The sequence below is a fragment of the Chiloscyllium punctatum genome, chromosome 17, assembly GCF_047496795.1.
Source record: "Chiloscyllium punctatum isolate Juve2018m chromosome 17, sChiPun1.3, whole genome shotgun sequence".
Taxonomy (NCBI): domain Eukaryota; kingdom Metazoa; phylum Chordata; class Chondrichthyes; order Orectolobiformes; family Hemiscylliidae; genus Chiloscyllium; species Chiloscyllium punctatum.
The window spans coordinates 101,848,022-101,874,232 of NC_092755.1; the positions used below are offsets into that span (position 1 = coordinate 101,848,022).

The 26,211-nt window shown below is 39.5% G+C and overlaps 1 protein-coding gene across 1 annotated transcript in view; it reads right to left on the reverse strand.

The window, feature by feature from the left end:
* Window positions 1-26,211, reverse strand: part of LOC140488188 (ABC transporter B family member 1-like) — a 191,611-nt gene that overhangs the window by 60,836 nt on the left and 104,564 nt on the right. Inside the window, exon 16 of the mRNA XM_072588074.1 lies at window positions 24,953-25,086. Within this exon, the coding sequence (XP_072444175.1) occupies window positions 24,953-25,086 (134 nt within the window). The remainder of the gene's footprint in view (window positions 1-24,952; window positions 25,087-26,211) is intronic.

Genomic DNA, 26,211 nt, shown 5'->3' on the forward strand with positions numbered 1-26,211 from the left:
CCTAACACTACAGACAATTTAAGCATGGCCAATTCACCTGACCTGCACATCTTTGGACTGTGGGAGGAAACTGGAGCACTCGGAGGAAACCCACGCAGACACGGGGAGAATGTGCAAACTCCACACAGTCTGTCGCCTGAGGCGGGAATTGAACCTGGGTCTCTGGCACTGTGAGGCAGCAGTGCTAACCACTGTGCCGCCTACAAATAGGTCCCATAAATAATCATTTCCTTCTCTTTGAGATGTGCATAAGTAATTTAACACAGCGTTTTAATGGATGTTTTTGGGGATGTTAAATATACAAGAAATGCAACAATAATCTGTATATTATATGCATAATTCCTAACTTTTAAAACATGGTTTTAGCATCACGAAGCTTTACTTATTAGAATATCAAATCCCTCAACCAAGGGCAAAACTGAACCTTTTGTCTGGTAAATTAAACAGCATTTGAATAAAAATCCAGAAATCTTGAATCAGACTCTAGCTTTAACCTTGTAGGTATCAATTTTTTTCTTTGAAGTTGTATTTCAAGACAATATTTCATACTTAGTTAGAGCTGTTAGTATCCCTGCACTTGAGTACATGTGACAATAAAATGTAAATCTAACTACAAACACCCACATGACAAATACACATGTCCAACAGTAGTTAAAAATCACAACACCACGTTATAGCCCAACAGGTGCTTTCGGAGTGCTTCTAAATACTGTAAACCTGTTGGACTATAACCTGGTGTTGTGCGATTTTTAAATTTGTCCACCCCAGTCCAACATCATGTCCAACAATATTAATGCTTTTTTAAACACTTGTGCCGAATACAAAGTTACACAGCTGTGAGCCATTATTTACACAAAGGTTGTTAATTACAACAAGAAATCAAACAGATTTAATGCATAAATAGACTAAATGAACAGTTTATAAACCAATTTTTGGTCAGAATACAACTAAGTTAGAAAAAAAAGGCTTTAGGTTTCAATTCTGCAGACTTTGGAAATTTGAGTTACAGGTAACCAACTAGAAACAGGAGATCTGAACAGCCTTCCTGAAGCAAGTGAGACAAATTTTGAAATTTTTAAGAGGGACAGCAAACATCATATAAATATTATAAACAGATCAATTTTTACCTCTGTTTGTCAAAGGTATATACATTCATTCTTTTTAAAATCCATTCCTGGGATGTCAGCATTGCCTGCACAGGTAACATTTGATGCTCATCACTACTTGCATTAATGAAAGACCATCAGCAGACTGTAAATATATTTTGAATCTACTTTCCCTACTGATTCTTCCTCATTTCAGGGAAGTAGTCCGAATCCCCTGTAATATTTCTGGCATTAATGTTACAACTTCAAGGATTTCAAGGATCGTGGAGGTGCCAAAAAAAGCAGTTAAATTGAGGCTGGTCTTAATTAAAAGTAATGGTGTGAAATTATGTGTAAATTCACCAGGCCCTACAGAGGATTATAAGATGTACTATGAATTTGAAAGCCTGGAATTTGCAAAGTTGATTTACGTTACTCTACTGTTTGTTTTGCACAAATACATCCAGGCCTTCGCACTTCTGTTCGATTGAAGATCTTGCTAAATGTAACATTAATTGTCCATTAAACTCATCATAGAAAGTTAAATTAGGTAATTAAGAGTTTACTGTGTGATAACTGTTGATTGAATTTCAATCTTTCTGCCTCTGAAGGGGAACAATTTTAACCATTCACACTCATTCCAGCATGCGTCAGAATCTTAAGCAACTTTTTCCTGGATCTCGTAATTTCTTTGTACCTCTTCTATTCTAATTCAACCTCCGCCTTCTTTATCCTTAATCTTCATTGGTCAAGGAGATGGACCTATTAATTTCTCATTTCTAACAAGCTCCAGCACAAATAGTGGGCGGCACGGTGGCACAGTAGTTAGCACTGCTGCCTCACAGCGCCAGAGACCTGGGTTCAATTCCCGCCTCAGGCGACTGACTGTGTGGAGTTTGCACGTTCTCCCTGTGTCTGTGTGGGTTTCCTCTGGGTGCTCCGGTTTCCTCCCACAGTCCAAAGATGTGCAGGTCAGGTGAATTGGCCATGCTAAATTGCCCGTAGGTGTTAGGTAAGGGGTAAATGTAGGGGTATGGGTGGGTTAGGCTTCGGCGGGTCGGTGTGGACTTGTTGGGCCGAAGGGCCTGTTTCCACACTGTAAGTAATCTAATTTTTAAAAAAAACCCTAATATAGTCTAATGAATACATCACAAGATGCCCTGTTTCAGCATGATTTGGCCCAGTTTATTTTCATTTCATTTGCCTTATTTTGAAATTCCATTCCATTTAATTGCATTCTCTAAATGCAATGCATTTTAGCAAAAGGTATAATGTAACACTAAACTAAACTAATGAGTCTGGTCTCCTACACACAGTCTTAGAGTCACAGAATCATACAAGCAAGGAATCAGACCCTCCAGTCCAAATCAGTCCATGCTGAACATAATCCCAAACTAAACTAGTCCCACCTGCCTGCTCCTGGCCCATACCCCTCCAAACTGTTCCTATTCATGTATTTACCAAAATGTCTTTTAAATGCTGTACTTGTACTCACATCTACCACTTCTTCAGAAAGTTAATTCCACATGTGAATCATCTTCGGTGTAAAAAAATTGCCCATATCTTTTTTAAAATTTCTCTCCGCTCACCTTAAAACTGTGTCCCCTGGTTTTGAAATTCCCCAACCTAGGGAAAAGACAACTACCATTAACTCTGTCTATACCCATCATTATTCTACAAATGGGGTCTTACATAAAAAGATTTTTTTTTGCTATATATTATTTTCATTCTTTCTCTTCCTTTCTCAATCATTCAGAAAATTGAAACCGTTTCCTAGCCGAATACCAAATAGTGATTCCTAAAATCATAATTAGATTAGACAGAATCAATATAGTTTATCAAGTCAGATGTGCAGCGTGGGAACTGACCCTTCAGTTCAACTCATCCATGCCAACTAAATATCCTAAAGGAATCTAGTCCCATTTGCCAGCACTTGGCCCATGTCCCTCTAAACCATTCCTATTCATGCACTCATTCAGATGCCTTTTAAATGCTGTAATTGTACCAACCTCCACTTCCCCTGGCAACTCATTCCATACATGTACCATGTTTTGCTTGAAAAGGTTGTCCCTTAGGACTCTTTTCAACCTTTTCCCTCTCACGCGAAACCTATGCCCTCTAGTTCTGGACTCTCAACCCAGGGAAAAGACCCTGTCTATTTACTCTATCCATGCCTCTCATGATTTTATAAACCTCTGAGGTCACCCCTCAGCCTCCAATGTTCCAGGGAAAATAGCCCCAGCCTATTCAGTTTCTCCCTATATCTCAAATCTTCCAACCCTTGGCAATATCCTTGTAAATTTTTTCTGAACCGTTTTAAGTTTCACAACATCCTTCCAATAACAGGGAGACCAGAATTGCATAGAATTTTCCAAATGTGACCTAACATGTTGTACAGCTACAACATGACTACCCAACTCCTATATTCCATGCTCTGACCAATAAAAGAAAGCATACCAAACACCACCTTCACTAACCTATCTAGATGTGACTCCATTTGCAAGGAACTATGAACCTGTACTTTAAGGTCCTTTTGTTCAGCAAGACTCCCCAGGACCTTCCCATTAAGTGTATAACTCCTGCCCTGATTTGCCTTTCCAAAATGCAGCACCTTACATTTATCAGATGTAAACTCCATCTGCCATTCCTCAGCCCATTGGCCCACAGTACCACAGATAAAAATGAATGTGGCATATTTGATAAAGGTGCCACATTTCAGGTTGAGACACAAGATGAAGGCTAACAGGATTAGGGATAATATATGACCTTATCTAGTGATACTACGACTTTATAAGGTGCATTTTGTACTTTTTTTTAAAAACTGAGATATCGAGACCGAAGTACACAGCAGTCTGTTCCAAGCCAATAATGTAATGAGCCTGAGAGGCTTTGGGCTTTTTTTAAATGTTGGAACAATAGAAGCAACATGAAGGAGTGTAGTCAAGTAGCCACAGAACAAGGCTTAAAAGTTAACATTCGTTAGTTGATGCTGTCTTGAAGCTGGATGTGGAAGCTATTATTCTCCTCTCTGTCACAGCTAAAAGCTTAGGTTTTAGACATGCAGGACAATCTATTTTACTGAATTAGCCTTTTCCAAGGGTGTGTTTATGGGATGTTACTGTATTGTAACAGTTGCTGTTTAGTAGTTAAATAATCTAATATCCTGTTAAATTTTCCAATACAGTTAAGGTGATTCCATTTCAGTTTTTCTTTTATTTTAACGATAGGGTAAAAATAAAGTACGTATTGCTATCTAGAACATAACACCTTACACACGGAAAGAGGCCATACATTTGCCTACTTCCCTTCTTGAAGAGAAGAAATACTTAAAGTTACAAAGTATTTGGACAACAAATTAGAGATTAGAAAACTAGGTAATATCTATCCTAATCCTGAGAATAAGATTGCTGCTTTCCTGTATTGTTTCTATCCCACATAAATCAACAAATTCAGTTCAGATTGTTGTATGGGCCATGCTAGTTTACTATGCTGCATGAGCTGCTGCTGAAGGTTGCTGCACCCACCCCTTTTAAATGGAGAACACTACAGGAACGGTTTCATCCAGCATGGTAGAGGAAAACCACTTCCTACTCTGACTACTGGAGTCTCTTTTAGTTAAGATAGTTTATTGCACATTAGCAAAGTTACAAGTTATGTTGATGTGATACATGCTGTTACAGAAACTGAACAGGACTGGATGCTAGTTCCCACTAATTTGAGATTCTGAACTGTTCCATCCACACATCACAATTGGTGGTGCTCATGGCATGCCTCAGTATTAATCTGTTCAAACCTATGTACAACACACAGTGGGGGTTGGATCCTCATATTGAAGGAAAGAATCAGGAATTGGGGCCAATACTGTTGTCAGTCTTGACCACAAGTCTGCAAGCTGGCAGAATCCAGAGTGGGATGGTTGAAGACTCACCTGTATTTACAAAATACCTTGGCCTAAAGGAATTAATTACTGATTTATAAACACTTGAGCCCTCTGACCACTGCCTCGCTCCCTTTCATCCTTTAATCAATTGTCCACTATAAGAACAGAACTCAAGTCCACTTAGTAACAGTTGGAATCCATTAAATAGCTCATAATTCAAGACACCCAGTTGATACTGTGTGGACCTGGGTTTGAATAGTGGAAGTTGAATTCACGAAGAATTTGGAATTAGCAGAGTCTCAAAACTCCGTTAATCTATTGTCAATTGTTGGGAAAAAAACCCACCGCGTTCAATAACATCCATTAGGGAAGGAAGCTGCCATCCTTACATGGTCTGACCTACATGTGACTTCAAGACCACATAAATATGATTGTCTAGTGGGCAGTTGCAAGTCAATTAGGAATGCTTAACAAATGCAGGTCTAGCCAGGGATGCCTTCATCCTTTAGATGAATAAAAATAATGGCTATTCATTCATTGGCATGTCAATCAACATAGACGGAGCTTCAGAGTAGCTGTGCAGCACAGAGGGAATGTTGATCTAGACAGAAAACTTTAAAACAATGAGAAAAGCTTTAACGTTCACACATTGCGAGTGTACCACATTACCCTTTCAATATTCTGAAATGCAATTGAGCAATACACTACATACTTTTTAAAAAAAACAGAATCACACAGTTTACTAAGTTGATTATAAGCATCATAAAATTAACCAAAGCAACCATTGAGAGATAGGTTAGTTCTTTTAAAAAAAGGAGTAATACATTTGGCTTGAAAGCCAAGAGGCTTCAGAAAAGACAATGTACAAAATAACCTTACAACCCATAAACTACCTTCTTGTACAAATGCATCAAAAGAAAAGTCTGTAGAAACTTGCTCAAAATTAAAAACGAACACTCCTATTTTTCAGGCAGCATTTTTGGATCAGCTCTCTTGGCAATGGAATAATTTCAAAACAAATTGTTTAATTAATATTTTCCTAAAACATTTGAAGTGCATTAGAAGCAAAATCACAATAAAATTAAGAATCTCAAACTAAATCAACTTCATTGAACTTTCTACATTTTTATCGTGCTCACCTAAATTTCAAATTCTTTTGCATCTAGGGAAGTTGTCATGCACTAGTGCATTCCACTAATTCAACGCCAAAATTGTAAATTTCCACCTTGCTCCAAATTATCTGTTACCTACAGTCAAGCAAAACAAGAATCTATTATTAGCCTATTCTGTTATACTTTTCCTCAATCACAAGTTGGTACAGAGGAATTCTACATGTCAAGCCTGAAATGAATGTAGAGATGGTAAGGTATGTGAAGGATATTCACATATTGCAGCACACAACACTGGCCCATCACTTGCTATAAAGATGCATCAAATTGAAACTTTTCCACTTCCTCCTCCCCCATGTGTTATGAAGTAATTTAAAGACCACATCAATGTACACACACACACACACACACACACACAATATTAAGCAAATCTTCTATAATTGTTTCCATCACTACTTGCAAGAACGTAAGCATAGTATCTTGTTATGCTCCCAGAAGCACGAAGCAAAGTGGGCTGGAAAACTTAGCTGTGCAGAAGACCAAAAGTCAGTTTCTTTACTGAAGGATGAAACAATGGTATTAATTTCTTGAATCATTGTTGGCAGTTTGAGGTATACACACATCAGACATACTCATCAAAAGGAAATCTTACTAGAAGTGCACCTTTTCAATTAACTAATCCATAAAGTGTTTCTCTTCAGTCACTGTGTGAAAGTGCAGGTGAGGTCATCTACTTTGTTGATTTTACCTCTATGGGATGAGTTGCTTAATGAATGGAATCAAAGATGACTGGATGACAGAAACCTAAGAGGTACAGGAGATGTCTCACTAAATTAGGGAGAAAGAGGGTGGGAGGTGGCTCAGTGGTTAGCACTGCTGCCTGACAGCTCCAAGGACTCTGGTTCGATTCCAGCCTCAGGTGACTGTCTGTGTGGAGTTTGCACATGCTCAGTGTCTGCATGGATTTCCACTGGTTCTCCGGTTTCCTCCCACAATCAAAGATGTGCAGGTTAGGTGGATTGGACATGCTGAATTGCCCATAGTGTTCAGGGATGTGTAGGTTAGGTGCATGAGACAGGGTAAATGTTATAGGGTAGGGAAATGAGTTTGGGTGGTATACTCTTCAGACGGTCGGTGTGGACATGTTGGGCCGAAGAGCCTGTTTCCACACCAAGAATTCTTAAAAGAAATTGGCTAAGTGCTCAGGAAAGTGCAGAGGAGTGAGGGACTTTATCATCATGGGTGCAGTGGTCATATTGTTTTGAGGAGTGGGAAGAGGTGAAACTCTTTCCGGTCACAGATAAAGGAAAGTCAGTCCCAAGGGATCAATGAGTTAAACTTTTATCTTAAAGATTGATGTAGGAGGAATAGGTTACAGTTCATATGGCACTGGCACCAGCACTGGTAGAAGGCAGCTGTTCCAGTTAGACAGGTTTTACTGGAACCATGCTAGGATCAGTGTCTTGGCACATTGAATAAGTTGGGCTGCAGAGCGAGACAGGAATGAACTGAGAATACAAAAATCTAAAAATCAGCAAATGGGGTAGAGGAGGAACAAAAAGGTAATAAGACAGAATTAATGGCTCTCTCCTTGACTGCACACAGTATTCAATATGAAGGAAATAAATTAACAGCACAGTTGGTGGATAATGAGCATGATCTTAGTGACATTTTGGAGACATGGTGACAAGGAGACCAAAGCTGGGAACTGAACATTGAATGGTATGTGATCTTGCAAAAGGTCAGGGAGGAAGTGAGAAATGGCAAGATGGCTTTCTTCATAGAAAATGGGATTAGCACATTAGGAAGTGATCTTAGTTTGGATGATGTAAAATCCATAACAGGTGGACGTAAGAAGAAACAGAAAATACAACACTGGTGGAAGTAGCATATAATACAGAATATATCAGAAAATAATGAAGAACATCAATGATGGGGAACTTCAATCATCATATAGATTGGGAAAATTAGATTGGCAGAGGCAGCCATAAGGAAGAGTTCACAGAGAGCATGCAGGATAGCTTTCTATAACAGAATTTTATGGATCCAACAAGGGATCAGACTATTCTGGATTATTATGTGTAACAAAGCAGGTTTAATAAATGATCTCAGCATGAAAGATTCCTGAGGGAATAGTGGCCATACAGGTTAGAATTTAGCATTCAGTTTGATGGCAAGAAAGGCAAGTTGGAAACAACTGTGCTAAAAAAAGTGTAATTACACAGGAATGAAGAAAAATATAAGATGCCGAGAAGCATCCAGCATCAAAATCTCTGTCCCTTTGCTTTGACAAACCGTCCCCTCTAATTCTGTGAGAAGAGCAGGGTAAACTAAAGCCAGGATTTTCCTATCGACAGAGAATAGTTTTTGAAGTGTAAATGGGAAGAGCGAATGAGGGCCTGACTGAATCCCAATTGTAGCAGATTCTGAGGAAATTGACCCAAAAATTGCTAAGTAATTCCTGTACGCCTGGGACCTTCCAAAAGTATCCAAAGAATCAGAATTTGGTGATTCTACTGCAGTTAAGTAGTTACCTAGGAAAAACAGACTATTAAATACCTAGTCTAACCCCTGACCAACTATTCAACTGACCCTAAACTTGATTCTCACATTCCCTAGAACCGGATGCAAAACATTCTGTTCTCCCCCTAAGATCTGACACCCTCCAACCTCAGACTGAAACCCATCACCATGGGTAACTTTTCAAAGGAGCTGAGAAAATGACTACTCTTGATAGTGGGTCTGGGTGGGTGACTCCTCGGAGGGTCGGTGTGGACTTGTTGGGCTGAAGGGCCTGTTTCCACACTGTAGGGAATCTAATCTAAAAAAAAGCCATGCACCTTGCAGCAGGCCAGACAGCAGTCAGAATTGGGACACACCCCTGTATCTACTGCTCAAGTATGTATATAGACTTGGGTATATCTGCTAGATGCTATCCTGCCGGTCTCCACATTTCTATCAAGCCTCCTATAGCTGATTCCAGAGGTGCACAATCTGTATGGAGCTCAGCATGGGCCTGTTTCCAGCAGACCTGTCATGTCTGTGAGGCACTCACCAGACAGTGCCTTCAAGCATAACCTACAATGTGCACTCTGTATTCTCTCTATCTCGGTGGATAACGCAATGGAATTAGGTGATGGTCCCGAGTTCACAGTATTATCATCCTCAAAGGTGAAGGTGGAACGAATGGATGGCTGTCTCTTTCTAATGGTCTTGCTGTGAGATCTCATGGTGGAGATCACAAACAATTAGCTGTTACCTACAATTCCTCTCTCATTTATGATTTAGGTGTTACTCTTTTATGTCCATTTGTCAACATAAGATTGGAGGCATCCTCCCTTGACTGCAAGGCGTCTCAAGCCTCTACATCTGTGTACAAACACTCGTGTTATCCTCAAACAATGTAGGGAATGCTTGATAACTGGAGAAATTGAGGTTTTGCTTAAGAAAAAGGAAGCATATGTCAGATATAGACAGCAGAGATCAAGTGAATCCTTAGAACAGTATAAAGGCTGTGGAAGTATTTTTAAGAGGGAAATCAGGAGGGCAAAAGGGGGATATGAGATAGCTTTGGCAAGTAGGGTTAAGAAGAATCCAAAGTGATTCTTATAAATACATTAAGGACAAAAGGGAAGAAGTAACAGAGAATTAATGAGAGCAGAGTGGTGGACGTGATCTTTATGAACTTCAGTAAGGCATTTGACAAGGTTCCTCATGGTACACTGGTTAGCAAGGTTAAATCTCATGGAATACAGGGAAAATTAGCCATTTGGATACAGAACTGGCTCAAAGGTAGAAGACAGAGGGTGGTGGTGGAGGGTTGTTTTTCAGACTGGAGGCCTGTTACCAATGGTGTGCAACAAGGATGTGCTGGGTCCACTGCTTTTCATCATTTATATAAATGATTTGGATGTGAACATAGGAGGTATAGTCAGTAAGTTTGCAGATGACACCAATATTGGAGGTGTAGTGGATAGTAAAGGAAGTTACCTCAGATTACAATGGGATCTTGATCAGATGGGCCAGTGGGCTGAGGAGTGACAGATGGAGTTTAATTTAGATAAATGTGAGGTGCTGCATTTTGGAAAGGCAAATCAGAGTAGGACTTGTACACTTAATGGTAAGGTCTTAGGGAATGTTGCTGAACAAAGAGACCTTGGAGTGCAGGTTCATAGCTCCTTGAAAGTGAGTTGCAGGTAGATTGGATAGTGAAGGTGGCGTTTGGTATGCTTTCCTTTATTGGTCAGAGCATGGAGTACAGAAGTTGGGAGGTCATATTGCAGCTGTACAGGACATTGGTTAGGCCAGTTTTGTAATATTGTGTGAATTTCTAATCTCCCTCCTATTGGAAGAATATTGTGAAATGTGAAAGGGTTCAGAAAAGATTTACAAGGATGTTGCTAGGCTAGAGGGTTTGAGATACAGGTACAGGCTGAATAGGTTGGAGGCTGAGGGGTGATTTTATAGAGGTTTATAAAAATCATGAGATGCATGGAGAGAGTAAACAGACAAGGTGTTTTTCCTGGGGTGGAGGAATCCAGAGCTATAGGACATTGGTTTAGGGGGAGAGGGGAAGTTTTTACGCAGAGGTTGGTGCATTTATGGAGTGAGCTGCCAGACAAAGTGGAGGAGGCTGGTACAATTACAACATTTGAAAGGCATCTGTGTGCGTATGTGAATAGGAAGGATTGAGGGATTTGGGCAGAGTGCTGGCAAATGGGGCTAGATTAATTTGGGATATCTGGTCAACATATACAAAGGGTCTGTATCCATGCTGTATATCTCTAAGACTCTAATTAAAAAATCAAAATGCTAACCAGTTAGCAAATATACATCCAATGAGTTAATCAAAACAAGTTCTAAGGCCCTTCCCCATTAGAGGACAAGACCCTAAAACTACCACCTCTGGTCTTTGCACATGCTCATGTGTTTCAAGCTTCTTCCTTTCTCCAGGCAAGCAGACATAAGGACAGAGTATGATCTCAGTGGATCCATAACTGCTTAATAAACATGCATGCCTGTGATATTACATGCTCCCGTTCCCTTCCCAGTAAGTGTGATGCATATATATGTCCTGCAGCTAGTATAACTTTCAGACTATGAAGTGGATTTAGTTCAAAAATATTCTACCTGACACTGAGGCCTGCAGCCCAAAGTCCAGTCTGGCATTCTTCTCAACTGTCAATTAATTGACTGATACCCTGGAGCGTCAGCACGCAGTGAAGCCCAATTCACCCTTTTGAAAAGCAAATCTTTTGTCCTTTCCTTGTACTGGACAGAAGTTCTTGTATGGACCTCCAAGCCCAATAACCCATGCTGCAAGCATCATCCAGGCCACCTCATTCAAGTTGAAGGTCATCCTGCTTCCAGTCCTAGGAAATTCTTCTGCCATTGCCACACAGCCCAGAGAGGAACTTGCACTGAAACATCAGTGAACCATCTTCTTCTGAGTCACGATTGATGCTGGGAGAAACAGTGGGATTCCACAGTGGTCACAAGTGTCAACACCTCCAAAACAACACCCAGAATGATGCTTCAGGCATCTTTTAAATACGGCATTTGCAACTTTGATGGTTAATGGCAGGGACATCATTTCCAGCCCGTTCCTGTCCCAAAATTGGCTGCATGCCTCAACTCCGAAGAACAAGTTGGTTGAATGTTCTTTGATTGGCTAGCTAACCCACCTACAAGAAGCATTGCATACTTCCAGTCCCACTACTGAAACCCTCAACAACAGTAGAAGTCTGTGCTCTGGAAGCAAAATTTCAACTAAGAATACGATTTTAAATGTAAAACGTACTCAAGTAATCGTATTACTTTGCAACGTTTAGTCGTACAATTGAGAGAAGTGTTTGAAATGACAAATAACGTTGCTTTGGAAAAGAAAAATGGGAGGCAACAGTTTTATGAACTTCAGTGCAGCAACAATCAGTCTATCATTCATATCCTGTCAAATTGTTGACAAGCAAGTGACTCTGAAGCATTGCAGAATTACCACAGGCTATAACGAGGGACAATTTCAGTAAGAAGGCCCTTAATTTATTAGAAAGCTATACTGTGAAACACTAGCTGCATTGTTTGCCAAAATCACAGCTGCATAAAGGGGAAACTGGACAGTCACAAAACCCTATACTAATAATACAACTGTTGACAGTATCTCTGTGTTAAGCAGCATTCATACTTATGCATATTGGAAATTTAGCTTCAGATATAGAATGTAATTTGAAAGAAAAATGATACAGTTGTAGAATGTCGGCTTGTCATTAAGCAGTAGTTAATAAAATAATGATTGGGCAAGTTTAATAGCCAATAGAGAAATGACAAAGATGTTTTCAGTGTTCAATTAGGCACCCTTAAAAGCGTACTTCCACAGTTTCTGTGCAATCTTTAAATCTTTCTCTCTTGTCCCTCTTTTGTAAGCATCTTCTCAATCTTTTCTGATGTAAGCCTCTTATCATTTGGTTCTTAGATTACTTACAGCGTGGAAACAGGCCCAACAAGTCCACACCGACCCGCTGAAGCGCAACCCACCCAGACCCATTCCCTACATTTACCCCTTCACCTAACACTACGGGCAATTTAGCATGGCCAATTCACCTGACCTGCACATTTTTGGACTGTGGGAGGAAACCGGAGCACCCGGAGGAAACCCACGCAGACACGGGGAGAATGTGCAAACCCCACACAGTCTGTCGCGTGAGGCGGGAATTGAACCTGGGTCCCTGGCGCTGTGAGGCAGCAGTGCTAACCACTGTGCCACCCGTGGCATTCCTTTTCTTAACTTGAATAATTTTATTGTAATGGTCAGAACAATATTAATAAATGCCAATTCATCAGGAATCTGCCCAGTACATGGCTTTTCAGAGGGTTTGCCAATATAAAATGTGTTCAATGTTTCGTGGTTTCACTAGAGGCTGTTTTCAATGTGATCAACATTTTGTTTATTCATTATTCAAGGATTTTTTTTTCCTACTTATCTACGTATATTTTTAATTTGAAACAGCTACTTCTTGCATTTTATGTTAAGTTTGAATTTATGCACCTGACTCTAATTAACTGCACTTTTCAAAAAACAATTTGCAGGTTTTGCTAAAATGTATTGTTTTGCAAACGGTTTTATTCAGCACATAATGAAAATTAATTGATTGCCCATGATTTACAAGTGACTGGTCAACGAAATTAGCCAAACTAAGCAGACTCATTTTAAACTTCTTTTTGAAAACATATCTTCATTTTTGTAACACAACATATTTCACACTAATATTCTTAAGTGTGTAATCCTGACAAGTTTATAATTGAAAACATAAGCAATGTTCAAAAGTAAATCGAACTGCAACAAAGGTGTTGATAGAGCAGATCACAGCTTATTGAAAATGCAAAGCTAAATGTCACGAGAAAGCCAAATTGCAAAGTGAAAACGTTAAAGTAACCTAATTTTTTTTTAAAACGTACGTTCATTTCAGATAAAGATTATGTAGGCAAGTTTTCCCTACATTTGGTATTCCTTCACCGAGACCAGCCAAGTGATGGATGCCTAACAGCACTGTTCTACAATCAGCAGGACAATTAACCACCAGTCTTATCTGCTATGTGTCGCAAGAATGTAAGGTTGCTCAATGCCATCAAATACAACGCAATACAATACAGCACACAAATAGGCCCTTCGGCCCACCAAGCCTGTACCAATTCCTAATCCTTATTTATACGATCTACTTATTGTCAATGCGGGGTTTCTATCCCTTTGTTTGCCTCACATTCATGTGTCTATCAAGATATGCCTTAAATGTTGCTAATGCACCTGCTTCCACTACCTTCAATGGCAGCGCGTTCCAGGGACCGCTCCCCTCAACTTTCTCCCTCTCAGCTTGAACTTGTGCCCACCTGTAGTTACCATTCCACCTGGGAAAAAGCCTCCGACTATTCACCTTACTTATGTATCTCATCATTTTGTAGACCTCTATCAGGTTGCTCCTCAGCCTCTCTTTCCAGAGAAAACAAAACAATTCGCTCTAATCTCTCCTTGGATCTAAAGCCTCCAGACCAGGCAACATCCTGGTACACCTTCTCTGCACCCTTTCCAAAACATTCATATCCTTCTGGTAGTGTGGCAACCAGAACTGCACACAATATTCCAAATGTGGCCTAATTAAAGTTGCGCACAGCAGCAACATAACTTGCCAACTTTTATATTTGATGCCCTGCAAGTATATAAAGCATGCTTTATATACTTTCTTGACCATCTTCAGATGCAACTTGCAGGGCTCTTTAGACCTGTACCCCCATGTCAATACTCCTCAGGGAGCATTTTGTATGAGCAAAACTAATGTAACAGGAAGACAGTTAACGATCCGTATACACGAACACCAACTAGCCACAAAACGACATGACCAGCTATCCTTAGTAGCCACACACACAGACGACAAGCAACATGAATTCGACTGGGACAACACTACCATTATAGGGCAAGCCAAACAGAGCACAGCCAGGGAATTCCTAGAGGCATGGCACTCATCCACAGACTCTATCAACAAACACATCGACCTGGACCCAATATTCCAGCCACTACAGCGGACAGCTCGAACTGACAACCGGAAGCGGCAGAGACAGGCCTCTATAAATGCCGGAGGAAACAGCACAGAAGCGCTTCACAGGAAGCTCCCAAGCACTGAGGATGTCACCTAGACAGGGGACGAAACGTTTGCAAGACAAATTCCCAGCACGGCGAACAGAACCACAACAACCTGAATTTGATCTTCGAAAAATGCATCATTTCATATTTGCCTGGACTAAAAGCCATCTGCCTTTTATCTGCCTAAATCTGCAATCTAAATTCTGTTATATCTTTTAACAATTTCCTCAGTATCTGCAAGTTGCCAATTTTGGTGTTATCCACAAACTTATTCATCAGACCACCTATATTTTCCTCCAGATCATTTCGATATATTACAAACAAAGGTTCCAGTAATGACCCCTGTGGAATACCACCAGTTACTGATCTCCATTCTGAAAAGCACCCTTCCACTGCTACTGTCTTCTATGACCAAAACAGTTTTGAATCCACCTAGCCAGCTCTCGAGATTCAACTTGTGTACCAGCCTGCTGTGAGATACACCTGATCAAATCAGGTAAAGTCCAAGTCGACGACATGCACTGTCCTTCCCTCAACCATTCTTGTCAGCTCCTCACAGACCTCAATCAAATTGATGGGATGTGATCATTCCTGCACAAATCCATTCTGCCTATCATTATGAGGTCCATTTGTTTCTAAATGTGAATAAAGCCTCTCTCTCAGTATCTTGGCTCCAACAAATAACGTAAGGCTCACTGAACTGTAATTATCTAGATTATCTAAGCTTTTCTTAAACAAAGAAACAACACTGGCCATTCTCTAATCCTCTGGAACCTCACCAGAGGCCCAAGAGAATGCAGAGATATTGTTAAGGCCCCAACGATTTCCTCCCTTGCCTCCCACAGCATCCTGGGATAGGTCCCTTATGGCCCTGGGGATGGATCTACCTTAATGTATTTCAACACATGCAATACTTCCACTTTCATTATATTGGTTTGCCTGCGAGTATTCACACACCTTTCCTTAACCTCAACATCCCATCTGTCTCTTTGGTGAATACCAACGTAAAGTATGCGTTAAGAATCTCACCCAGTTCCTCTGGCTCCAGACATAACCTCCCTCCTTTATCCTTGAGCAGGCTTCTGCATTCCGTAGCTGCCCTTTTGCTCCTAGCATGTGTATGAAATGCCTTGTGATTCTCCTTAACCTTACTGGTCAAGGACAAGGGAAAGTCAGGGATGTTCAGTTACTTACACAGTCCCTTGAAACCAAATAAGAGCCGATGCAGCAGAAATACTCCAACATTTCCAACAACAGAAAAGAATCTTGTCTTAAAAAAGAATTCAGCACTTCTAGTTAACTATCTATACTTGCAGCTCAAGTTTAAAGGTGTACTCATCCTTTCTTTTCAGATGTTGAATTGACATTTCAGAGTAGACACGTGTAAAGTATTTTTGCCACATTTAAAAGTCTGTAGATTCTAATCAGCTTATTTTATTAACAAAGTCTGGAAGCAATTGTACAAACAGAAAGAAATTGGAAAACAAAGTAATTTCATAAATGGTAGCATATACTTCAACTAATTCGGAACTATTTCAAAGACAAAATGGGTACATTAACAAAGATTACAAAATTTTAATTGTTACAGGAAATCATTTACAAGGTACACTCAGAAGAAAGACTAATCTGGCAAGATTTAGACTCATTGATTACTATTGTGTGTGCTAGTGTTTGAATACAGTTTGAACTATATATGGTTCCAATATTCTTCAGCAGTACAGGATGCATTTTGTTCCTGTGAACGGAGCAGATACTGCCCAAATATTTGCAGATGGCGTAAATTGAATACTTCATCACAAAAAATGTGCTGGCTACAACTTAAATAAATCTTTAAGGTGACAGGATACTACATTAACTCATAGTATTATTCAGTTCACCATTTTCAAAGCTTAATAGCATAAAATATTCTACTCAACATCTTATTCTTGTTTGATGCCTGGAAAGTACAGACAGCATAAGAAACTATGAAGATGTTGCTCCGTAACGATCATCACAGATCTACAAAGTCAAAACTCGAAGTCTTGGAAAACGTAACAGAAGGTCAGTGTTTTTCTTTTTTTTAAATCATTTGTGTATTTCAATACTATTTCATCATCACTCAAGACAGGCCATGTCAGTGCTTGTCAGGTCATTCCTTCATGTGAATCAATAAACAATTGACTAATAAAAAACCTTTACATTCTTGTATCTTACTGGAATGATACAAGTATCAAAAAAAATTCCTCAACACTGTGAACCATGATATGAACTTAGATAACAAGCACATCTTTCAACCATTCTTTCAATAACATCTTAAAAACATTCATAAACAACTCATACCAATGAAGTAAAATTTAATAATAAATGTAACGTATTTAAATAGTTTAACATAAATTGATTCTTGGTGATATGGGATTCACTGGCATTTTATTGTCTGTTTCCTTTGAGAAAATTATAGCAGGAGAATCGAAGTTTTGGGCATAAGCCCTTCATCAGGAATGCCCTGGGCTTATGCCTGAAACAGTGATTCTCCTGCTCCTCGGATGGTGCCTGACCTTTTCCAGCACCATACTTTTCAGCTCTGATTTCCAGCATCCAAACCTCACTTTCCCCTTTGAGAAAACAATAGTAAAGTTTCACTTCAAACTGCTGCACTTCCTAAGTTCCAGTACACTGATCCAGAGAAATGAAGGAACAATATTTTGGTTAATATATTCTGGGCCCACCTGAAACTTTTAGAAGCAACAGGAAAAATGTGTGTTTCACAACAGCAGGTTAAATATTTGCTATTAAGTTCTCAAAACATTTCAGGAGAGTTGGGCTCCCAACAGTGATGGGCAGAAACTTGTTTCGCACTTATTACGTCATCAATACTCCAGGTTGCTGGAATGGCTTCACTAGTTTGGCTTCTCCAGAAAAAAGGCTTTTTGTTTTGCACAAATGCAGAATGGTAGGATTGGAGCATCTCCATGTTGAACAGCTTGTGGGAAGTCTCAGTCATGTAGAGTCTAACTTCCTGTTGTTGTTAAAAGTTGGTCATGTGAAGGGTGAAGCTGGTTCATGAGATAGCTATATTGGCTGACACCAGGAAACCTGACAGGGCAGGTAAACAAGGAAAACAAAATGAGCTGAAAGGCCAACTTTTGTGGTTGTGTCCTTGCCCATGCCAGACTTGGTGAAAAGATGTGTAGCTTCTCCTAGTTGTGGTGAAAGCTCAGTGAACTGATAGTGTCCAAACTGCTGATTGTTGCAGCTCTTTTTATGTTTAATCTTCTTTGGCGAGAATTCCAGCAGACAGGAGGGGGCAATACCACAGCGGTGCCTTTAGTGATACACTGGTTAGATTAGATTAGATTTAGATTGGGCGGCACGGTGGCACAGTGGTTAGCACTGCTGCCTCACAGCGCCTGAGACCCGGGTTCAATTCCCGCCTCAGGCGACTGACTGTGTGGAGTTTGCACGTTCTCCCCGTGTCTGCGTGGGTTTCCTCCGGGTGCTCCGGTTTCCTCCCACAGTCCAAAGATGTGCAGGCCAGGTGAATTGGCCATGCTAAATTGCCCATAGTGTTAGGTAAGGGGTAAATGTAGATGTAGGGGTATGGGTGGGTTACGCTTCGGTGGGGCGGTGTGGACTTGTTGGGCCGAAGGGCCTGTTTCCACACTGTAAGTAATCTAATCTAATCTAAACTGGTTGGTGCAATGGAGTGACAGGCGCTGATTGTGCGAGACATACGATGGAGATACCTGGCTTCCAAACTTGTTACTCTGGAGTGACATCCTTACAATGTTTAGTCATATTAGTAGGAACATAAGCATTGAGTGGGTAGTGGCACATAGCCGAGCATAACAGAAATGATGAGTCATGTTGTGACATGAGAACCAGGTACTTTTGACGCGTCCATGGACACTGACGTGCACAGCTCCTCTGCCCAGTTGACTTACTCAAGTAGGATGACTTCTTGTTGCCATCCACAAGAAATAAAACTTCCTCCTTCTCTTTTGGATAGCTTTCAGGACTACATTGAGGAAGGCAGTGTTGAAGTGTGGCACTGCATTTTTGCTTGGTCTCTGATATTTCCAGGGGTGGCTGGTTGAGTGATGCTACTAGCTTTAAGAGAACAAAATCCCTTTTAAGTGGAGTTCCAGAAGTTGGAGTCAAGATTATTTGACAATTTATCTTCAATATTTAAAGAGCTGAGAAAAACAAATCACACAGCCTAACTTTTCCTGTCTGTAAATCCCTTCTGTTTATCTGCCTGTCTCCACACAGGGTTGAGAGTTTAGTGCTGAAAAAGCACAGGTCAGGCGGCAGAGGAGCAGGAGAATTGACATTTCAGGCATAAGCCTGTTATCAAGAATGATTCCCGATGAAGGGCTTACGCCCGAAATGTCGATTCTCCTGCTCCTCGGGTACTGCCTGACCTGCTGTGCTTTTCCAACTTTGGACATTATACATACTGGAAGAGGAATCAGGAAGTACTTTCCTAAAAGTAATATTTTCTCACCTTCAGTAAGAAAGCTGAAAATTATGGGTTCACAGTCTATGCTCTGGTGACATGTGGTTGAGGGAATGACAAAATCAACCTGCTAATAATTCACTCTGAGAAGCTCAATATTGTAAACCATACAATTATAAATATGCGGACAGGATAAAACATGGAACTTGAGTTAAGAATTAAACCCAAGCAACTTAGCACTGAAAACGTAAAAACACTATATCCAACCCAAAGCAGAAAATTAACTTCTAAAAACTTAGCTTTAAAATAACTCTGGCCTGTACTGTTTAATCAAAACATGATTTTACTAATCAAAAATCACAAACCTAAAATATTCTCATGCTTTGGACACTTCATAAAATAATCAATGGTCTTTGAGTACAGACTTAGCTCATTGCTGATATGCTGTGATGAAACTCCACTTCCGAAACTCATGTTATTTGGCAGGGCAATGGAAAATGTGTGGCCCACTTTCTCACTTGTGGACAGCATCAAAATTAATGATTTGCCCACTCCCCAAACATTCTGGAGTCCAGGCTGATATGCCATGCAGCAGAGTGACTGTGCCATTTACAATGTGATTAAACCGGTGTGTGAGATAAACAAACTATTTTTAGAGTTTGGATTTGAAAACAGTTGCATTTTGGAGTTTGGTACTTTTGTGATGGAGTCTTTTTAAAAAAAGAATAGATCAGACATATCTTCCAGACCGAATCTTGTCTCTTATCAGAAAGAAGAGACTTCAGTAACGTTAATGGAAAATGTTTTTACTGTGGCAATGTGGTAGGTGGTGCAAACATTGAAGGTGATTAATTTGTTTTTAGTTCAAGATAAAAAAGGATTATTATAAGGTCATATAGCATTAGCTTAGAAAACTCAAAAGCTTGAAAGCTTTGAGGAGTTTGGAGTAAACCTGACTGGGATTAAAACCAAATGTATAGAAAGGAGCTTAGGACATTTGAGGGAAAACAGTTACATCGATGCAACCATTAGTCCAAACCATCTGGGCTTGATTCAAAATCTGCAAGATCTTGAAGGAGGAGAAAGTATAACCTCTGTTTTGACAGCATTCATGCAAGACTTCACAGTTCACTGAATACAAATTGTGTATCAATTAAGCCCAATTTAAGATTTGATATAGAAGGGTAGTTTGTCCAGATTTGGATCTCTACGATGGACAATGTTGGGAAACAGGATTGTTGAAGCAGCACTTGGCTGCGGGTAACAAAATGGCTGACTGAGGTTTTTAGCTGACATAAGATGGCTGAAGAGAATGGTCAGGTTCCAGTCAGAATCATGGCCTTCATACTCATGGCAACCAGACAAAATGATGTGCTTCATAGAAATCTTTGTGAGAAGGAATAAACATTGAGACACTTCTTATAGGAAAAAATCAGATGAAAGCCTTTTAGCAAGCTAAATTTAGAACCTATTTAGTATGGATAGAGAGAGAGAAAGTGGACAAACATTAATTAAGACCCTTTAGATGGTAATAAGTACATTTATGTGTATACACATATTATACATACAAAAACTTACAATATAGTAATTGTTACAATTTGTAGTTTTAGTGTATAAATATCACTGAATTTAATTAGGTTCCTATAGACAGTCTTAATAAGGATTACCCTTGAAAAACCAAAGGTCAAGTACCTGGTACCACTAATCCAAAGTTTGTTATTTTGCAAAGTGTAGAAGGAAAATTCTGATTCCACCATAATAGTTACTATTACATATTATACAGGTAGGTATAGTGAAATTATAACTGCAATTAACAAACTAACAGGAATTTAGCTGAATTCCTATAGACAAATGGCTGTAGATAGTACAGAGAAGCCCCTATCTCGCTAGCAAGGAGGATTGAAGGACAAATAGTGTAAAAACCAAGGACTGACTAACTTATAATGAAGGGCATAAATAGATAACCTCATTAAATGAGGCAGAGACACAGATAGCATTATAATGAACCAATTGCAAAACATTATTTAGTCATGATTTCCTTGGAAAAAATAAACAATTGCAGCATCACTAAGTAACAAACAGCATTCATTCAGTACGATGCAGGTGGCATATGTCTGTGTAAGGGTATAACAGTCAGAGGGATATGGCAGGTGCTGATGTCAATGTTGCAGGTAATCATTGTAACACTGAATGTATACATATCTTGTAGTGTTTTGGAATCTGTCTCCAGTGACCTCTCCCATAATGCATTGTTAAGGAAATCTGAATAAAGATCATGCTAAACACATAACTCAAGACTCCTCTTCGAAATCTCTACCCAGCAAAGATGAAATTGTGTTATGCTATGTTTCTGAGATCTTTCAAATCATGTTCTATATCTAGACAGCTTTGTTTACTTTTGTTTTCACCTTCAACGTAACAAACTTCTGTTCTGTTGTTAAAGAAATTCTTCAGCCTGGTGGACCCTGTTACAGAGAATGGCCGTGTCCTTAACTAGAATGAAGAAAATCAAGCCAAGTCTCATTCCGGGGCCTGACAGGTCCATTAGTACCATCAGATGGGATCATAACACTACAAGGTGAGTCATGACTACAAAATTTAAAGGCTCACTGCTCTCTCAATCTATCTTGATTTCTTTCAGATGTGGCCACCTTCACCAGTAGAATTTACAGCATTCAGCCACACTCCCAAACGGTAGACCTTTGCTTGTGGCTTGTGATGCCCCGTCGTAGCTACCATTCCAAACTTTTCATGTTAGATGCCCATCATATCTTCCAGGCAAACAACTGTAGATATTTTTAGTATTTTCAAAATGGTGGATGATCTTCTGATTTCCACACCAGAGTGATTTCAGGAAATTAGAGATTGGTGAGATGACATCATATGGCTAACTTTATTTCACCACAATCTATATTAAATTCTCACAGGGTTGTGGCCTGCTCCCTTTCCATTCATAAAGTACAGTTCACAAAACAGGATATAAAAGGCAGGCTTTAGTTAAACCCATGGGATAATTCATTTATATGACATTGGTGTTCAATCAGAATGATAATACAATCTAACAAAAGAGAATTTCTTCTCACTGGAACTGAATTTCATATTTGATAGCATTGTGCAACAAACTTTCGCTTCATCGTCAATATAGCATCTTAATTTGCTAAATTTCGTACATGGTTAATAGAAACACATTTGTTGAAGTCATCCACATAGCAACATTGGTCCTTGGTTATCAAACGTTGGCTTTAATGTCATAGATTTTGCAGCATTTTAAGTATTCATATCTACCATAGTGGTTAATATTGTTACTACAGGAAGAATAAGTCATATTTTCATATTTAAGTAGAAAATAGAGTTGTGTGTCCAACAATGCAGTTAGTGTTTAAAGTTACTTCATTCATTGTTGAACTTTTGACCAATTTGATTTAATAGCCAACACCTTTCAGGTCTGATTTCATTTTGTTTTCAAACCTAACTAATTTAGGCATCAGTTACACAATGCCAGATTATAGTCAGGTCACTTCACCTGACAAAGCAGCACTCCATAAGCTTGTGATTTCAAATAAGCCTGTTGGACTATAACCTGATGTTATGTGACTTCTGACTTTCTCTTCCTCAGTTCAACACTGGCACCTCCACATCATAGATTAGACATCTTAGGAGAAATAAAGAACCTCTACAGTGGGGAAATAAGCCATTTGGCCCAAAACCAACCCTCCGAAGAGTAACCCACTCAAACCCATTCCCCTACCCTATTACATTTACCCCTGACTAATGCACCTAGCGCACACATCTCTGAACATTATGGACAATTTAGCATGGCCAATCCACTCAACCTGCACATCTTTGGATTGTGGGAGAAAACCAGAGCACTCGGAGGAAACCCACGCCGACACAGGGAGATCGTGTGAAGTTTGCACAGTCGCCAAATCTAGGTCCCTGACACTGAGGCAGCAGTGCTAACCGCTGAGCCACCATGCTAACCTATATGTAAGGTTTCACTGAAATTTGAAGTCTGATTGCTGGTCTAATTTTCCAAAACATAAAATTAGCAAAAGTGGTTAGGGGAGTAAGATGTTCATCTGACAATATTCAGTTAATACAGTTACGGCAGAACTGTGTTTGATGTCAGGTGGTGGTTATTTTCTCAGGGAATAACACGTCTACAGAACAAGTTGCAGGCGCATTTGTGAATGCTGATTCATGGTCTTCCTTCAAGCAAGGGTTGAACTTTCTTCTGGCTGGGGAAAAAAATCCATTGCACAAAGTAGATAAGTACTGAACAACAAGCTCAATTGCCCAAGGCAGACGATTAGGATCTTTCCAGAAAGAATGACCACACTCCTCCCCCAACAATTTCCTGTATTTTATCTGGTTTCTCATCTCTTCTGGGAGATTATACTATCCTCTTCTGCTGTGGAGAATGCATAAATTGTGATGCCTCAGTGTGGAACAGGTATTTTAATGATTGAGTCTTTTGTGGTGTATCACTGTTTACACGTTTGGAATATTCCATTAAGTATAAGTCTCTTATGCCAAAATAAACTCAAACAAACAAGTTTCTATAATAGTTTCTGCATAATTAATAACTGCTTCATATGCAACACTGCAGATAATACAGTTCACAGCATTTGAATTATGCTGAACTGGGCACCAAACAGGGTTTTAAAAAGTGTAGTGCTGTGGCATTAAAACATTGTTATCAGTATTCATTCTTAGTAGACTATCCTCTTTAATTATTTGAATTCATGCTCTTAGAGTAAAGTCGGACACAAAGGAATTTACAGGACCAAAAAAAACTTATGAACCATCTGGTGGGCTTGAAGATTTCAAAATCAGTATTGACATTTTACAAGCTGTAGTTTCGAACAGACTTCCTCCCCCAATGCTTGCCCAACCCCTTAAAATTACTGATTATTAAATCAAATACTGCCCTTGGCTACTGTGTGAAGTTATAACTGTTCTGTCTAATCACCTTTTCATTTCTAAATTGCATCTTATTCTCCCTCATGGTGCTTCTTAGACTCATAGTAAGCAGTATTTCATGCTTCAGTTTAAAGGGTTCAAAATCTTACTACAATAATAAAATTTTACCGATTTAGTGTGTCAGCATCTATGGTTTCCCTGTAAAATCTATTTTTAGAAACAAAACTATGTTAGCCAATATTCAATGAATACATTGGTTAAATTTTTTTACTGTCCTTTGTTTTCCTTAGCAAATTCACAAATGCATGTAAATAGCCTGCATTATGATGTCACCGTAATTGTGACAGATACTCTAATGCTGTCCTCGCAGAAAGTGAAATTTATGTCACTATTCATCAATTCCTGTTTATCAGTTGAGAAGTTTTGAACGGTATAAATCAATTCTTGTAGATGCAAATGTTCTCAGTCACAGCAGGAATCAAAACTGAAAATTCAATTTCAAAAGATCTCTTCTGGCTTGTGATCTCACTCATTTCTCCCTCCAGAACGTAATTTGGTTCAGAATAGTTACTCATGTCTAGATGGTTCATGTCTCAGACAATAAAGTTAAAAACCTTGACAATATTGTACCCATCCATAAACATGATAACAAACCACTCATATTCCCTATGTGATGTCCCGAGGCTTTGAAAAGTGCCAAACAAATTAAAATTTTATTTTTCTATTTTAATGCTTCCTGTCTCTGAAGTACAAAAGTCATGCAGGATTTGCCAAGAGATTCCACAAATTTGATACCTCACCTTAAATTCGGTTGCATGTTTCACTGCATGTTTTAAACAATAGAAATCCTTACTTTGCAACCAGACTGCAGCAAAATTTGTAAAAGCTTACCTCCTCTATGTTAACCTCTTTTCCATACGTAATATTGTTTTTTATTGATGTTGCAAACAATGTGGGTTCCTGACTGACAGTTGAAATCTTCTGCCTGAACCATTGTGGATCCAAGCTTTGTAGATCATATCCTCCTAAATCAAGCAATACAGATTGAGTTATTCAAAGAAGCAATATTCTGAAAGCATTAATACCTTCTCTGTTGAAATACTGGATATTAAATTTATGAGGATTGCAGCAGCTATTTAAAAATCCCTAACTTTCCCTGAAGAAGCTCATTCATGCTGGTTGTCCTCAGATATGGCTTAAGATATTTAGTTTATTTAACCTGGGAGCCTCAACAGCGTATATTGAGAATTTCACATTTAGTGCAAGTCATAATATTCAAGGCTACAATGGGTAGTGTATTTGACGTAGTTTCTATGGATTTCAGCAAACACTTTGACAAGGTTCCATGGAGTACCGATAAAGAAGGTAAAAACACACAGGATCCAGTGTAACTTAACAAGTTGAATCTAAAACTGGTTTAGTGGCAGGAGACTATTTGTGTGACTGAAGGCACATAACACGCACACACAAACAATATAGATTAGAATGATAAGTTAGTTTGCAGGTGACACTGAAATTGGAAAGGTGGTTGACAGTGAGGAAGGAAGTCTTAGGTAACTTGACCATATAGATGGATTGGTCAGCTAGACATATCAGAGACAAATAGAGAGTTTAATCCTGAAAAGTGACAGGTGATAAAGAATATTAGAACATGAGGAAGCTTAGAGAACCAGAGGCACATTGGGGTGTTTGCCCAGACAGCAGGGCAGATTAATTGGGTGGTTCCAGCAGCATACAAGACACTTTCCTTTCTCAGTTATGGCATAGATTACGAGTGCAGGAAGGTTATGATGGCTGTATAGGACTATGGCTGAGCCACAGCTGGAGCACCATGTGCAGTTCTGATCACTGCAATATACGAAGGATGAGATTGCAATGAATGGGGTGCAAAGGAAATTCAAGATGCAAAGGATGTTGAGAGGGATACAGCAGCTTAGCTATGAAGAGTGTCTGAATAAGCTCAATAATTCATCAACTTCAGTAACGTGTACCACCCAGACCTCAAGTTCACCTGGACCATCGCAGACACCTTCCTCTCTTTCCTGGACCTCTCCATCTCCATTAACAGTGACCGACTCAACACGGACATCTACTACAAACCCACAGACACCCACAGCTACCTGGACTACACCTCCTCCCACCCTGCCTCC